Source organism: Dendropsophus ebraccatus, chromosome 5, assembly GCF_027789765.1.
Source record: "Dendropsophus ebraccatus isolate aDenEbr1 chromosome 5, aDenEbr1.pat, whole genome shotgun sequence".
NCBI classification, from domain to species: domain Eukaryota; kingdom Metazoa; phylum Chordata; class Amphibia; order Anura; family Hylidae; genus Dendropsophus; species Dendropsophus ebraccatus.
In genome coordinates this window covers 28,186,877-28,204,842 of record NC_091458.1, presented here as the reverse complement: position 1 = coordinate 28,204,842, position 17,966 = coordinate 28,186,877, and the positions used below count along the sequence as shown (strand labels likewise).

The 17,966-nt window shown below is 43.8% G+C and overlaps 1 protein-coding gene across 2 annotated transcripts; it reads left to right on the top strand.

Moving 5' to 3' along the window:
* The first annotated feature begins 338 nt into the window (after positions 1-338).
* On the top strand, positions 339-14,864 carry KCTD14 (potassium channel tetramerization domain containing 14). Of its 2 annotated transcripts, none has more exons than XM_069972018.1 (2): positions 339-710; positions 14,150-14,864. In XM_069972018.1, the coding sequence occupies exons 1-2, from the start codon at positions 651-653 to the stop codon at positions 14,819-14,821; spliced, it is 732 nt and encodes a 243-aa protein (XP_069828119.1). In that variant the 5' UTR covers positions 339-650; the 3' UTR covers positions 14,822-14,864. The 2 variants fall into 2 exon arrangements, with proteins under 2 accessions (XP_069828119.1, XP_069828120.1); XM_069972019.1 differs by lacking the exon at positions 339-710 and adding an exon at positions 7,491-7,645.
* The last annotated feature ends 3,102 nt before the right edge of the window (positions 14,865-17,966 follow it).

The window sequence follows — 17,966 nt, the reverse complement described above, 5'->3', positions numbered from 1 at the left end:
CAGGATGTAACTCAGGATCAGTACAGGATAAGTAATGTAATGTATGTACACAGTGACCTCACCAGCAGAATAGTGAGTGCAGCTCTGGAGTATAATACAGGATGTAACTCAGGATCAGTACAGGATAAGTAATGTAATGTATGTACACAGTGACCCCACCAGCAGAATAGTGAGTGCAGCTCTGGAGTATAATACGGGAAGTAACTCAGGATCAGTACAGGATAAGTAATGTAATGTATGTACACAGTGACCCCACCAGCAGAATAGTGAGTGCAGCTCTGGAGTGTAATACAGGATGTAACTCAGGATCAGTACAGGATAAGTAATGTAATGTATGTACACAGTGACCCCACCAGCAGAATAGTGAGTGCAGCTCTGGAGTATTTCACAATAGGCAACCTAAGAGCAAAAGAGAAGATTTGTCTGAGCTTTAAAAATGTCTAAAGATATTTATTTTAAATTGTCTAAAATATCAGAATTTTTTTTGCAAATCACTGTTGGCTTTTCCGTATGACATAACCTCTAAAATTAGACGTGGCTATCTGTGTATACGTGTGCAGAGGTGCGATGGGCCCGGCCCTCCTTGTAAACACTGCAGATTCCTGAGACATTACAAGCTGACGTGACATCTTATCACTAAGAGGCTCCCTATGAAAATACCTGCGAAGACCCGCAATATGAATACTCCAAGAACAGAGAGTCCCGAACTGGTGAGTCAAAGTTAATGTTTCATTATGACACATCTAAAGGGTGTCAGAGGTCAGCAGGGACCTGGATAGACAGCAGCACATTACAGCAGAACATGCTGCTATAACCTGGGTCTATATATACAGCTGGTATAAGTTATACATCTCCTGTATATAGTGATATAAAGCATGTCTGTATAACCTGGGTATCTCCTGTATATAGTTATATATGTACAGCTGGTATAACCTGGGTATCTCCTGTATATAGTTATATATGTACCGCTGGTATAACCTGGGTATCTCCTGTATATAATTATATATGTACAGCTGGTATAACCTGGGTATCTCCTGTATATAGTTATATATGTACCGCTGGTATAACCTGGGTATCTCCTGTATATAGTTATATATGTACCGCTGGTATAACCTGGGTATCTCCTGTATATAGTTATATATGTACCGCTGGTATAACCTGGGTATCTCCTGTATATAGTTATATATGTACCGCTGGTATAACCTGGGTATCTCCTGTATATAATTATATAGGTACAGCTGGTATAACCTGGGTATCTCCTGTATATAATTATATAGGTACCGCTGGTATAACCTGGGTATCTCCTGTATATAATTATATAGGTACAGCTGGTATAACCTGGGTATCTCCTGTATATAATTATATAGGTACAGCTGGTATAACCTGGGTATCTCCTGTATATAATTATATATGTACAGCTGGTATAACCTGGGTATCTCCTGTATATAATTATATAGGTACAGCTGGTATAACCTGGGTATCTCCTGTATATAATTATATAGGTACAGCTGGTATAACCTGGGTATCTCCTGTATATAATTATATAGGTACAGCTGGTATAACCTGGGTGTCTCCTGTATATAATTATATAGGTACAGCTGGTATAACCTGGGTATCTCCTGTATATAATTATATAGGTACAGCTGGTATAACCTGGGTATCTCCTGTATATAATTATATAGGTACAGCTGGTATAACCTGGGTATCTCCTGTATATAATTATATAGGTACAGCTGGTATAACCTGGGTATCTCCTGTATATAATTATATAGGTACAGCTGGTATAACCTGGGTATCTCCTGTATATAATTATATAGGTACAGCTGGTATAACCTGGGTATCTCCTGTATATAATTATATAGGTACAGCTGGTATAACCTGGGTATCTCCTGTATATAATTATATAGGTACAGCTGGTATAACCTGGGTATCTCCTGTATATAATTATATAGGTACAGCTGGTATAACCTGGGTATCTCCTGTATATAATTATATAGGTACAGCTGGTATAACCTGGGTATCTCCTGTATATAATTATATATGTACAGCTGGTATAACCTGGGTATCTCCTGTATATAATTATATATGTACAGCTGGTATAACCTGGGTATCTCCTGTATATAATTATATATGTACAGCTGGTATAACCTAGGTATCTCCTGTATATAATTATATTATGTACAGCTGGTATATATCTCCTGTATATAGTAAAAAGGGCCATGTTGGTACCGTGATAAAAACATGACAACTGAAAAAGTCACTTATTGTATTGCTGAAATAATGTATCTTTTCCATTTATAAGAACATTTGGACAGTGACAGTGGGTTGGCAGCACCAAGGGCTAGCCAAAGTATTGCAACCCCCTCTCCCCACATACACACACCCCCAGCCACGAATGTAAGAGTTGCCATGCATACAGTGAGTGATTACAGCTTACTAGAGGCAAACACAGCATTTTCTAAAGTTTTGGGACTTTAAAATATTACCTCCGCACCAGAACAAGATATTACACTACTGCAGTAATGGGATAATACCACCATCGTGATACTGAACAAAATCTACCCTACACAGACCAATATCCCTTCTATACAATGTACATGTAGTGGTGATCGCAACTACACTGCAGTTACATCCAGTGACTCACAGGGGGGCGTCTTCTTAGAGTCATTTTCTTTTCTTCTCTATCACGGATCAAATGTTTAAATTTTTTTTAATTAAAGGAGAAGTCCGTTGTTTGCTAAAAGCCGGCAGCCTGCAGGGGTGTGTGTGTGTGTGGGGGGAATTGATGTCGAGTAACAACTTACCTCTTCCTGTGCCTGCCGGGGTGTCCATGTCACAACATGGCAGATGGACTGGCCACTCAGTCAGTCAGTGACTAGGGCGGGATGCAGCTTCAGTCACTGATTGGCTGAGCAGCCAGTCCATCAGCCAGGACAAGCATTATGAGGATGTCACAACTCAGGGGAAAATGACTTCCAGTGAGGGTCCTGCGGCTGCTCCAGGTGCTCACCTCAGGCACAGGAAAAGGTAAGTGCGTACTTTAAATCAATTTCCCCCCTCCCCCTGCAGGCTCCCCGGCCAAAAATTGCCCAGTACCACTGTGGCAGTGGATATTGGGGTAGTAAGAGGGGGAGTTAGCCACAAGTTAGAAATAAAATCCCTCATTAACCCTTTTATATATATAGAAAAATCTTTTTGATTGTTTTCTTTAAGTCCACATCATCTTGATAAAAGAAATAATATTCTTTTACTTCCCCGGCTCCAGCGCTGATGGCAGGTTACCGCCAATCTGGTCCCCGGGTCGGGAACGAAGCAGGTCCACGCTACGGCCACTGACTAGCTGTGCGGACCTGACACATCACGTCCCAGGTCCCCATGTCAGTTAACACAATGAAGCGAGCGGCTCGGGCCACTTGCTTCATTGTGTCCTATGGGGAATTCTGATGCGGGCGCGCGCTGATGCGCCCGCATCAGAACACTACGGCCATAAAGATCATCCGGCCGGTCTCTTACAAAGTGTGAACATTGACTACTAGCCTTATTTGGACATAGTCAGTAGTCAATGTGAATAATCATTTTTACACAAGTGTGACACTTGACTCTGAGTATTGACAACTAAGTTCTAAGAACTGACTTCTGACCTTGACTACTGACTGACTACTGACAACTGACCATTGACAACTGACTTTTGACTCCCTACTTCTGACTACTTATACCTGACTTCTGATGAATAATGTGTAATATCTGATCTCTGAAATGTCAGTAGTTAGGTATTACAAGTCCCCATTCAGTTTGAGTTCCATTTTCACTTCAATAGCCAGGCAGCCCCTAGCTTGCTTCAAATAACAAAAGTGAAGTGATATCTGATCTCTGACTTGTCAGGAGTGAGAAGTCAGACATTCTGTCTCCCTTGTTGATTACATAAAGAAATGAGTTTTGAAACATTGTATTTGTTTCAGTTTTGCACACAGCTAAGGCCACATTCACACACCCATAGTGCAGTCCGTTGCCGCGGACCGCACTACCGAATGTGCATCCGTAGTGCTCCGTTCTTCACGGAGCACTACGTTCACACATCATTACCCCAGCAATCCGTGCCGCAAGAAAACGGCCCACATTACATACGGACGTGTGAACGGGGCCATAGGATAACATTTGTTTCATGTTCTGTCCGCAATTGCGTGCACAACAATGGATGTGTGAATTAGGCCTTACACTGTATATAATTAGGGATGGTCTGAACCTGGTTCGGACGGGGTTCATACGAACCCGAACCCTTCGCAATGATTACCGATGTCTGCCCGCTCCGTGCAGCGGGCGAATCCAGCGGGAGGAACGCCTGGAAAACTGGGATACAGCCATAGCCATAGGCTGTATCCCAGTTTTCCAGGCAGTCCTCCCGCTGTATCCGCCCGCTGCACGGAGCGGGCAGACAGCGGGAATCCGATGCCGAGCGTTCGGGTTCAGCCGAACCCAAACCTCGACGGGTTCGGACCATCCCTATATATAATCAACAAGGGAGTAAGGGGGGGCATTTATCAAAGATTCCCCCCTTTTCACTGGCGTACGCCCGCTGTACGCCCACTCGCCCGATGGGCGGGCTGGGGGAGCTTGGGGGGGCATGACGAGACGGGGAGAAAGTGTGGGGTCCTCTCGCGCCTCATTAATCATGATTTACGCCAGCTCTGAGCAGGTGTAGATTTCGTATGCCTGGCGCAGATTCGGGCAGCCTGCCGGATTCACCAAGAGGCATGCGCCTCCTAGTGAATCCTGCCGGGGGAAAGGGGGCGGGGCCTAATATTAGAGCGGCGTTCTTGTACACCGGTCTTCGTAACCCACACACACACACACACACACACGATGTCTGACTTCTCACTCCTGACAAGTCAGGGATCAGATATCACTTCACTTTTGTTACCTGAATGATGCAAGCTAGGGGCTGCCTGGCAATTGAAGTGAAAGTGAAACTCAAACTGAATGGGGACTTGTAATACCTAACTACTGACATTTCAGAGATCAGATATCACACATTATTTTATCGGAAGTATAAGTAGTCAGAAGTAAGGAGTCAAAAGTCAGTTGTCAGGTGTCAATGGTCAGTAGTCAGTAATCAGTAGTCAAAGTCAGTAGTCAAAGTCGGTAATCAGTAGTCAAAGTCAGTAGTCAGTTATCAGAAGTTAGTTGTCAATACTCAGAGTCAATTGTCACACTTGTCTTAAAATGATTCTTCACTCTGACTTTTAATATGGACACTGTATAAATGGAAACACTCAAACAGATGCCAGAACAACACTCTCATGCCTCTGTCGGGTGATGGGGAATATAGATAGGTAGTGAACCACTGCTGTATGAATAGGGAAATTTGATGCATATGGAAACCTATGTGGTGTGCAAACAACCCTACACCGACATTCTCCATGCTGCCACAAGTATGGTGTCCTGCATTAGTTATACATACTACAGAGTAACACACATACTTTATACACTCCATTTCTTATATACACTAGAGAAAACAGCACATAAACTCTATATACTCCAGTATACACTACAGTGCAGCACATATACTCTATATACCCCAGTATACACTACAGTGCAGCACATATACTCTATATACTCCAGTATACACTACAGTGCAGCACATATACTCTATATACTCCATTATACACTACAGTGCAGCACATATACTCTATATACTCCAGTATACACTACAGTGCAGCACATATACTCTATATACTCCAGTATACACTACAGTGTAGCACATATACTCTATATACTCCAGTATACACTACAGTGCAGCACATATACTCTATATACTCCAGTATACACTACAGTGCAGCACATATACTCTATATACTCCAGTATACACTACAGTGCAGCACATATACTCTATATACTTCATGATACACTACAGTGCAGCACATATACTCCAGTATACACTACAGTGCAGTACATATACTCTATATACTACATGATACACTACAGTGCAGCACATATACTCTATATACTCCAGTATACACTACAGTGCAGCACATATACTCTATATACTCCAGTATACACTACAGTGCAGCACATATACTCTATATACTTCATGATACACTACAGTGCAGCACATATACTCCATTATACACTACAGTGCAGCACATATACTCTATATACTCCAGTATACACTACAGTGCAGCACATATACTCTATATACTCCAGTATACACTACAGTGCAGCACATATACTCTATATACTCCAGTATACACTACAGTGCAGCACATATACTCTATATACTCCAGTATACACTACAGTGCAGCACATATACTCTATATACTCCATGATACACTACAGTGCAGCACATATACTCTATATACTCCAGTATACACTACAGTGCAGCACATATACTCTATATACTCCAGTATACACTACAGTGCAGCACATATACTCTATACACTCCAGTATACACTACAGTGCAGCACATATACTCTATATACTTCATGATACACTACAGCGCAGCACATATACTCTATACACTCCATGATACACTACAGTGCAGCACATATACTCTATATACTCCATTATACACTACAGTGCAGCACATATACTCTATATACTCCAGTATACACTACAGTGCAGCACATATACTCTATATACTTCATGATACACTACAGTGCAGCACATATACTCTATACACTCCATTTTACACTACAGCGCAGCACATATACTCTATATACTCCAGTATACACTACAGTGCAGCATATATACTCTATATACTCCAGTATACACTACAGTGCAGCACATATACTCTATATACCTCTATATACACTACAGTGCAGCACATATACTCTATACACTCCATTATACACTACAGTGCAGCACATATACTCTATATACTCCAGTATACACTACAGTGCAGCACATATACTCTATATACTCCAGTATACACTACAGTGCAGCACATATACTCTATATACTCCAGTATACACTACAGTGCAGCACATATACTCTATATACTCCAGTATACACTACAGTGCAGCACATATACTCTATATACTCCAGTATACACTACAGTGCAGCACATATACTCTATATAATCCAGTATACACTACAGTGCAGCACATATACTCTATATACTCCAGTATACACTACAGTGCAGCACATATACTCCAGTATACACTACAGTGCAGCACATATACTCCAGTATACACTACAGTGCAGCACATATACTCTATATACTCCAGTATACACTACAGTGCAGCACATATACTCTATATACTCCATACATTAGTTATATATACAGCATCTTCACGTCCACAAGCTGTAAGGTCTGCAGGCCAGGCAGCACATCCAGGCTTCTAGTAACAGGCCGTATTATACACATTGGGCTGCAGCCTGTTATTCTGCAGCTAGTACACTACACCGCCGGGAATGCTGGGAGCTGTAGTCTCCCCATAGAGCCGCAGGTATCAGCAGGTCTGCACTGGGTGACGTCACACGGCCCCGCCCTCTTCCTCCTGTCACACGGGGAGGGCCCTGGAGGAGGCGGGGCTCCTGGGAAAAAGCACCTGCCGGCCCCAGCCACCCTCACACCGGGGCCACAGCCAACATGAGCGTCATCGAGCACCGGGGCACCGGCAAGCAGGTCTCCAGCCCCCTGCAGAGTGTGAGTACCGCCAGCACTACAACTCCCAGCATGCCTTGCCGAGCAGTGCAATAGCAGGATCACCTCTCTGCTACTGTGCTGGAAGTCCCATCATGTCAGATAGTGGGGGTGGTAGTCAGTGCAGCCGGTATGTGAGTGTCAGCTCTGCAGACAAACTATATCTGTCATATCTGTAACATCATAAGTCCTAGTTATTACACAGTGATCTGATCCTACAGGAAATGCTGGAACTTATACAGTATTACTTATATTATTATTATTACTTATACATTATTACTTATATTATTATTACTTATTATTACTTATACAGTATTACTTATATTATTATTATTACTTGTACATTATTACTTATATTATTATTACTTATATTAGTATTACTTATTATTACTTATACATTATTACACAGTGATCTGATCCTGCAGGAAATTCTGGGACTTATAGTCCCCCCAAGTGCTCTTCCTTTCAGATGTGGGGTGGGTGGGACAGGGCACCTGTGCTAAGGCCATACATCCCCTGCAAGATGCTGCTGCTCCTTTAAGACTGACTTTAGAACTGTATAATAACCAGCTGTACCATGAAGTGGACAGGACTATGATAGGAACATGGATATCAACTACCAACTACATTATACACCCGCCAAATGTCAACATGTCCAGATCTCCCCCACCCCACACCATGCAGTGCCCCTACTAACACCGCCATGTAGAGAGCCCCCCCCCACTAACACCGCCAAGTAGAGAGGCCCACCCACTAACACCGCCATGTAGAGAGGCCCCCCACTAACACTGCCATGTAGAGAGCCCCCCCCCACTAACACCGCCATGTAGAGAGGCCCCCCCCACTAACACCGCCATGTAGAGAGCCCCCCCCCACTAACACCGCCAAGTAGAGAGGCCCACCCACTAACACCGCCATGTAGAGAGGCCCCCCCCTAACACTGCCATGTAGAGAGCCCCCTCCCCACTAACACTGCCATGTAGAGAGCCCCCTCCCCACTAACACTGCCATGTAGAGAGGCCCCCCCCACTAACACTGCCATATATCAGGCTTCCTGCTAACACTACAATGTAGAGAGCCCCCACTAGCAGTGTTATCTGGGGCCCCTATCAATGGCTTTACCTACAGAGCCCCCTATAATGATGCCATCTACACAGACCTTCATCATCTCCAGGAGCCCCACCACCACCAGTGCCATCATTACCAGCTGATTGTTCTGTATATATATCACAGGACTCCTGCATTGCTGGTCTCATGATGGACCGTTTTTTTATTAGCGTACACAAAAATGTATTCGACCATGTTTTTGTGCACACTACAAAAAAGGAAGTTTTTTTTTTAATAATAGAAGTCCATGGAAAAACGGATGAACACATTTATGCATTTATTTATTTTTTCCATTAAACAGATCTGTCAGATAGCAAAAACGCAGTGTGATTATTGTGGTTTACGTTGCTTTTTTTTTTTTCTTTCCCCCCGTGCCCCACCCTGCAATTTCTACGCTCAATCCTCAGGGTATGTTCACACACATTGCAGTTTCATTGCATTAACAAAATGAATTACTGCAATAAAATGATTTTCCTTGCGTTAGGGTATGTTCACACTGAGCAAAAACGGCGGAATTCCGTGGCGGAGCTCTCCGCCGCGGAATCCCTTTGTGAGTGAATGAGAGGGCGCACACTCCACCGCTGCTGTCGCTCTCCACTCAGAGTCCACTCACACTCGTGCGCTCATTCAGTGAGTTGATATGACACACTGAGGCAGGCGTAATTCCACATTGGAGAGTTCCGCCACGGAATTACGCCTATGTTTCTCAGTGTGAACATACCCTTACTGCATGTGTGAACACAGTCTCAGGCTAATTGTTATGGTCCTTTTACACGAAGCGATAATTCGCCCAATCGATCATTTAAATATTTTGAGGCACCAATTTTGTTTTTATAACGTTCAGCGTTTAGCCGAAAAGATAAATCTTTAGGAAAAAATCATTATTGCGATCGTTTTAGGATCGCTTAGGCCTATCTCACACACAGGGTGAATAGGTGAAAGACTGTTTACACAAAGCCATCTGAGAATTTTCAGCGAATGACCAACAATGATTTGAGAACATGTTGAAAGACCAAGATGAACGATTTCTTGCTCATCACTTGATCGTCCGCTGTGTTTACATGATCATTATGCGATCGTTATCGTGTAAAAGGACTATTAGGGCACAGAACTCGCCTTGGCAACCCATCTCCCAGCATTAGGGGCCTATTCCACAAAGCGATAATTGGCCGAATCGATCGGGTCATTGGCTGATCGTTTATTTAGGCCCAAACCTAAAATCATCGGTCACCCACCGCGCATTGCTGCGTGAAATAACGGTGCGCGGCAGGTGACTGACGATTTGAGAAGCACCATACATTACCTAGCAGGGCTTCTCCTACGCTCCCTGCAGCCCTCCCTCAACGATCATCGGGCCGTGGAATAGGCCCAGTAAACGAGCGGCGATCTAGCAGATCGGCGCTCGTTTACATCGTTGATCGAGCCCTGCTTGGCCCGTGGAATAGGACTCAGCTGTAGAGCATACGGGCGGAAGCATCATTGTAGTGACCGGTTATGTCAGGGACTGAGTTATAGTACTATATGAGCACTATAAGGCACTGTTTCATGTCCACTGTCTGGCGGTATTATTTGAGCATAGTTGCCTGGTACTATGGTGTAGGCTCAGTATGGTGTGTATTGATTTGTGTTCACTATATAGCGTTTCCTAGGCTGTATGTAGCGGTGTTATGTAGGTACTCTATGTTGTTAGTAGACTCTGTATGGTAGTACTGTGTTTTATGAGGAATCCCATTGATCTCATTCCAGGCAGAATCACATTGGTTGGAGTCCCACCAGATACAGCTGGGTGTTTACTAGTCCTTATGGCACTGTTATTAGCCTCTGGGGATATTGTTAGTCACTAAACAACACTTACATGGCCATTATATGGCAATACTCTGCATACCCTATGGCGGTATAGTTTACATCCTTGTAGCACTGTATGTAAACACATACATTAGCGTATCCGGTCTGATTTCCCCTGAGAGAGTCTGTCCTCGCAATGTTTGCTGGTTGCTTTTCCCGTGTGTTCACTACAATAGTGAGTGTAATGAGGCGCTCATCCATTCACTGACAGCTGTGGGAGTGGAAACAACCTCAGACTCTTCTCAGCAAAGGTGGAAAAATCCTTTAAGTGAAAGTGATGTGTTGACTGACAGAGGGAGTGTGATCCCAGGATCCCCTCATTACTGTACAAGGATATGGCCGAGGTCACGGATAATTGACTGTAAGAACCCCTGAGAGTGGAAATACCCACATCTGCCATAGGGGGAGCCACAACATCCTGATTCCCAGGGAACGTCCCTCCTGTAGTATTATATTATTAGAACATACTGTGCCATACAGACCAGCCTCATCACCTCTATATCGCCGCACTGGTCAGCTGGTTTACCTGGATCTCTATGGACATTTATAGGAAACTGGAATGTAATAATCTTAATATAGAACAAGGTGAAACTAGAGAGCTGACATTACTGACTAATATATTGTACCGTAATATATAATTACACTGGCTGCATTATACCGCTGCCTGACACTATCTGATCAGGGACGGAATAAAAATCAGTGCAGTTATGTGAGTCATGACATGTATTAGTCATAGGGGTGTGCGGTACTATATATCGTCAGCTTATATCGTATTGTCAGCTTACAATGTGAAACTCGTCTCAGGTCCCTCTCAGTTAGGATCCTTTTCTAACCACAATTCTAACATTTGTGTTCCATGGCCATGTGTATTACACCACTGCTTGTAGACATGTTGAACAATCTACTGCAAAAAAACGCCAACAAATCTAGCAACTTTGCTCCCCGAATGGCCATGGGCACGGCCAAACATGATTGCCCCTTTTGGCCATTCTGTCCCATCCTTACATTTACCTTTTATGTACAGTTACCTCTTGAAACAAACTAACTGATCACTTCTGCCTTCTGATAACATAGCAGCGATGTATATGTGCAGTTGAACACTCGACCGCTTCCCCATCTGCACAGGCCTAGAGAGACTTTGTCAGTAGGTTTATGGTGTCCTATCTCAGGGTAGCATAAACTAGTGACAGAGAAGCTGGACAGAATGATGTATCACTTACACTGTTCTCTGCATATTTTTGTTCTCTGCATATAAGTGACATATTTGTCTGTGCTTGTGCACTGGGGTGACTAATTTTTTTGTTCAGTGAGCTTATATAGTAGTTATATTCTTGTTTATAGGGGCAGTATTATAGTAGTTATATTCTTGTATATAGGGGACAGTATTATAGTAGTTATGCGGTTCAGGGAAGAAAAAGAGTGCTGCACCTCACACCTATGGCTGATACTAGTGCCGCTAGGCTAAATAAAAAACACATCAGAATTTTGTGTATGAATTGATCAAGCCATACTGCCCCATGTACCTCGTGCCGGTATCTGATACACATGGGTCCCTACACTAAGTCCACACCGTGCCAGTCAGTGGCCACCAACCCCGCAGACACGCACAGTCAGGGAACGGGGGCCATGGGACGGCCCTGCGAGCCCCATGCCACAGGACCAGACCCAAAAACACCACACCAGAACCCGGCCAGCACCGCCGGAGGAGAAGGTCGCCCCCAAACAGCACAAGTCTGGATGAGGTATTGCACTCACCATAGCTGCTACAGACAGAATGGGGAAAAAACAGGAGGGATTAAAACCATGTGCACTCAGGTGTCTCCTGCTAATTGCGGTCATGTGGGTCTCACCAGGAGGAGTGCAAAACACGGAGAAAAGAGAGAAACAAAATGCGGTTCAGGGAAGAAAAAGAGTGCTGCACCTCACACCTATGGCTGATACTAGTGCCGCTTGGCTAAATAAAAAACACATCAGAATTTTGTGTATGAATTGATCAAGCCATACTGCCCCATGTACCTCGTGCCGGTATCTGATACACCTGCACGGTGGTACACGGGGCAATATGGCTTGATCAATTCATATACAGACACTCTGGTGTTGATTTTTAATATAGGCCTAGCGGCATTAGTATCAGCCATAGATGGGATGTGCAGCCGTTCCATTCTCTCCAGTTCGTGTTTCACAGTTCTCACTCTCTGAACAGCTCGCACTCCTTTATAAGACCCACATGACCAAAATTAGCATGATATATCTGTGCTCACATGTCTGGACCTTATGTCTTCCCCATTCTGTGAGAGCAGCAATGGTAAGTGTAATACCATATCCATACTTGTGTCGTTTGGGGGCAGCCTTCCCCGCCGGTGGTGCTGGCCGGGTTTTGGTGGGGCTTTTTGGGTCTGGTCCTGTGACATTGGGGTTGCAGGGCCGTTCCATGGCCTCCCTTCCCTTCATGTGCACGCTTCGCGGGGTTGGCGGTCGCTGACCGACACGTGTGGAGTTAGCGTAGGGACCCGTGTGGACCAGAGGACCTGCGCGGTGGTACACGGGGCAATATGGCTTGATCAATTCATATACAGACACTCTGGTGTTGATTTTTAATATAGGCCTAGCGGCATTAGTATCAGCCATAGATGGGATGTGCAGCCGTTCCACTCTCTCCAGTTCGTATTATAGTAGTTATATTCTTGTATATAGGAGCAGTATTATAGTAGTTATTCCTCTATAACTCCATATTTGTTTCTTTCTTCTCTAAGTGTTTTAGACACCTGAGTGCACATTCTTTAATCCCTCCTGTCTTTCCCATTCTGTCTGCAGCAGCTATGGTGAGCGCAATACCTCATCCAGACTTGTGCTGTTTGGGAGCAACCTCCTCCGCCGGTGGTGCCGGCTGGGTGTTTTTTGGGGGGGCTTTTTTTGGGTCTGGTCCTGTGACATGGGGGTTGCAGGGCCGTTCCATGGCCTCCCTTCCCTACCTGTGCACGCCTGCGGGGGTGGTGGCCACTGACCGACACAGTGTGGACTTGGGTGTTTTTTTTTGGGGGGGGGGCTTTTTTTGGGTCTGGTCCTGTGACATGGGGGTTGCAGGGCCGTTCCATGGCCTCCCTTCCCTACCTGTGCACGCCTGCGGGGGTGGTGGCCACTGACTGACACAGTGTGGACTTGGGTGTTTTTTTTTTTTGGGGGGGGGGGGGGGGGGCTTTTTTTGGGTCTGGTCCTGTGACATGGGGGTTGCAGGTTGCACAGCACCCTTGGACCTGTCTCTCTCTGTGAGTGCCGCTGGCTTTTATTTCCTTACTCAAAGGCTTGTGCTTATAGTAGTTATATTCTTGTACATAGGAGCAGTATAATGGTGCGTTCACACCTACAGGATCTGCAGCTGATTTTCTGCAGCAGATTTCATTTAAATAACTGAACACAGCATCAAATCTGCTGCAGATCCTGTAGGTGTGAACGCACCCTTATAGTAGTTGTATATGTGTACATAGGGGACAGTATTATAGTATGTAATATATCTATTAATGTATCTAATTCTGATACCCTACTTTTCTTCTGCAGGTATCACCCATTGTGCAGCTGAATATTGGTGGTAGTATGTATACCACGACTGTAGGAACTCTAAAGAAGTGTCAAGGGTCCAAGCTTTTTGACATGTTTAATGGACAGCCCAAGCTGCGCATAGACTCTGACGGGAGATACTTTATTGATCGGGAGGGAAAGTATTTTGGCTACATCTTGGAGTATCTCCGTTCTGGCCAAGTACCCTCTCAGTACATTCATGAAGTGTACAAGGAAGCCTTGTTCTATGAAATTGAGCCATTGGTGAAGAAATTGGAAGAGACCCCACAGATCTTTGGGGAACAAGTTGGAAGGAAGCAGTTTCTTGCCCGAGTACCTAACTACAGCGAAAACATTGAGGTGATGATCCGCATTGCCAGGGCAGAGGTGGTGGCCTCCCGATACTCCACCGTCATAGTTTGCATCGTGAGGACAGATGAGGATGCGTCCAAGTGTCACGACGCGCTTAACACTCTCGATATGGACAAGGAGTCTGTGGTCAAGTTTGGACCTTGGAAGGCGTCTCCGGGAATCTCTGACCTTCTTGACTGTATCAAAGCGGACATTGAGGACAAGGGCTACAAAGTATCGTATGCGCCTCATGTGGCCGATAAAGGCTTCAGATTTAAATCCTATGACTTTTTTTACAAGTTTGTATTTACATGGTGGTGATAATACAATGACATTTCCAGCACTGTGGTCGACACCAGTGATATATATGTGCCTGACATCCTTTACTACATTGCCAGTAACTTTACCATATCATATCTACCAATGAGGCAGGGAATATGACTTCTATGGGTCGCCTTGTGGGTTGGGACCCAGCACTGATCTGCTTTTTTTTGTTGTTCCTAAATGTCCTTCCCATTATACTTAAGCATTTGTTCCCTTTTACCCTGAAGTGGTAGGAAACGTAAGAACTGCCTTGACCACTTCTGACAAACCAATTATCTTTTCTACATCTGCAGTAATGTAATACTGCCCCCTAGTGTTAAACAATGGAACAATGCTATAATTGCTATGTAAGGTGGATAATAAACATTATTTAACACAAAAACTGTGAAATATTTATCAAGGCCCATGCTCATAATGTTACATGTACCTGAGATTTTTTCGTAGCATGTGAAAAGTGCAAAAGGCCAGAAATAATTGTGAAAATGATAACATTCCCCCCTATGAGTTTTCACAGGTATTCATTTTCTAGCCATAAAACTGATCCAAAACAAGTCAAACAGCTCAAACTGCGGCTCAAAAGAAAACGCCTATCTGTTTGGCTTTTGCTGTAGGCCGAAAACTGAGAAATGACCCAATAGCAAAAAAAAAAGCTGAAAAACTGACAAAAAAATCTCAGCCATTCAATTAAAAAAAAGGTTAAAATGAAAGTAATGTAAAAACATAAATATTAGAGACTGGTCCTGGCTTTTCTGTATCATGCACTTTACTGCATATCATGAGCTATGCTGAGGTAAAGTAGAAAGGAGAATTACCCAAACTGGGCTCACTTAGCTGATTGATTGCAGGAAGACCTGCCGCCTCTATCATTAGCTCTATTTAGTTGAAGGTTAAATAAAAAAAAAAAAAAAAAAAAAAAAAAATCTTGAAGAAAGTATTTGTGAGGAATAGTTTGCCCAAGTAGTGAAGGGTCCTAACCCCATCTCCTCGCTTACACTCTGCAGTTAGTATAGTATGTGGCCTTTAAGGAGGTTGCTTAAAGGGTTTGTCTTGTTCATAAATATCATTTTTAAATATCCCATTAGGGCTTTCTGAGGCTCCTCTCTTATTGGCCAGTAGAGAGCAGCTACAGAAGAAGTGTCACTTTGGAGGACCCAACGTGTTCATGCACTACACAGACAACACATTGGGGGAGATTTATCAAACATGGTGTAAAGTAAAACTGGCTCAGTCGCCCCTAGCAACCAATCAGATTCCACCTTTCACTCCTCACAGACTCTTTGGAAAATGAAAGGTGGAATCTGATTGGTTGCTAGGGGCAACTGAGCCAGTTTCACTTTACACCATGTTTGATAAATCTCCCCTGTTGATTTTAATGAGGAAGATGTAATTATTCATTCCTCCTGTGGTGGCACTGCAGAGAAATTGCACACTTCCTATAATTATTTGGTAAGGGAACCCATCTGACTTAAAGGCAATGTAAAATAGTGGAGCACCCTATTAGCTTAATTTCTGGTTACGTAGGTTCACACATGTCTTCTACAGTCATGGCCAAAAGTTTTGAGAATGATACAAATATTATTTTTTACAAAGTCTACGGCTTCAGTTTTTAAAATGGCAATTTACATAAACTCCAGAATGTTATAAAGAGTGATCAGCTTAACAGCAATTACTTGCAAAGTCAATATTTGCCTAGAAAATGAACTTTATTCCCCGAAACATTTCAAAATCATTGCAGCCCTGCCTTAAAAGGACCAGCTAACATCGTTTCAGTGATTGCTCCATTAACACAGGTGTGGGTGTTGATGAGGACAGGGCTGGAGATAAATCTGTCATGATTAAGTAAGAATGACACCACTGGACACTTTAAAAGGAGGCTGGTGCTTGGCATCATTGTTTCTCTTCTGTTCACCATGGTTATCTCTAAAGAAACACGTGCAGTCATCATTGCACTGCACAAAAATGGCCAAACAGGGAAGAGTATCACAGCTAGAAAGATTGCACCTCAGTCAACAATCTTATCGCATCATCAAGAACTTCAAGGAGTGAGGTTCCATTGTTGCCAAAAAGGCTCCAGGGCACCCGAGAGACCAGCAAGCGCCAGGACCGTCTCTTAAGTGTTTCAGCTGCGGGATTGGGCCACCAGCAGTGCAGAGCTTGCTCAGGAATGGCAGCAGGCAGGTGTGAGTGCATATGCACGCACTATGAGGCGGAGACTCTTGGAGCAAGGCCTGGTCTCAAGGAAGGCAGCAAAGAAGCCACTTCTCTCCAGAAAAAACATCAGGGACAGACTGATATCCTGCAAAAGGTACAGGGAGTGGACTGCTGAGGACTGGGGTAAAGTTATTTTCTCTGATGAATCCCCTTTCCGATTGTTTTTGACATCTGGAAAACAGCTTATTCGGAGAAGACGAGGTAAGTGCTACCACCAGTCTTGTCTCATGCTAACTGTAAAGCATCCTGAAACCATTCATGTGTGGGGTTGCTTCTCAGCCAAGGGAATCGGCTCTCTCACAGTCTTGCCTAAAAACACAGCCATGAATAAAGAATGGTACCAGAATGTCCTCCAAGAGCAACTTCTCCCAACCGTCCAAGAGGAGTTTGGCGATCAACAATGCTTTTTCCAGCATGATGGAGCACCTTGCCATAAAGCAAAGGTGATAACTAAATGGTTAAGGGAACAAAACATAGAGATTTTGGGTCCGTGGCCTGGAAACTCCCCAGATCTTAATCCCATTGAGAACTTGTGGTCAATCATCAAGACACGGGTGGACAAACAAAAACCAACAAATTCTGACAAAATGCAAGCATTGATTGTGCAAGAATGGACTGCTATCAGTCAGGATTTGGTCCAGAAGTTGATTGAGAGCATGCAAGGGAGAATTGCAGAGGTCCTGAAGAAGAAGGGTAAACACTGCAAATATTGACTTGCTGCAGTAACTCATTCTAACTGTCAATATAAGCTTTTGTTACTCATAATATGATTGCAATTATATTTCTGTATGTGATAAAAACATCTGACAAACACACATAAAAACCAGAGGGCAGCAGATCATGTGAAAATATAATATTTGTGTCATTCTCAAAACGTTTTACCCCCTGCTCTCTCAGTGCTGCTGTTCTTTAAGGACTATCCTTCTCTCTT

What these genes read in the sequence shown, in the direction of transcription:
- KCTD14 (XM_069972018.1), top strand. Translation starts at nt 651, where the DNA reads ATGAAAATACCTGCGAAGACCCGCAATATGAATACTCCAAGAACAGAG. An exon ending in GAACAGAGAGTCCCGAACTG is followed by an intron (nt 711 to 14,149) that starts GTGAGTCAAAGT and finishes TTTCTTCTGCAG; the next exon opens with GTATCACCCATTGTGCAGCT.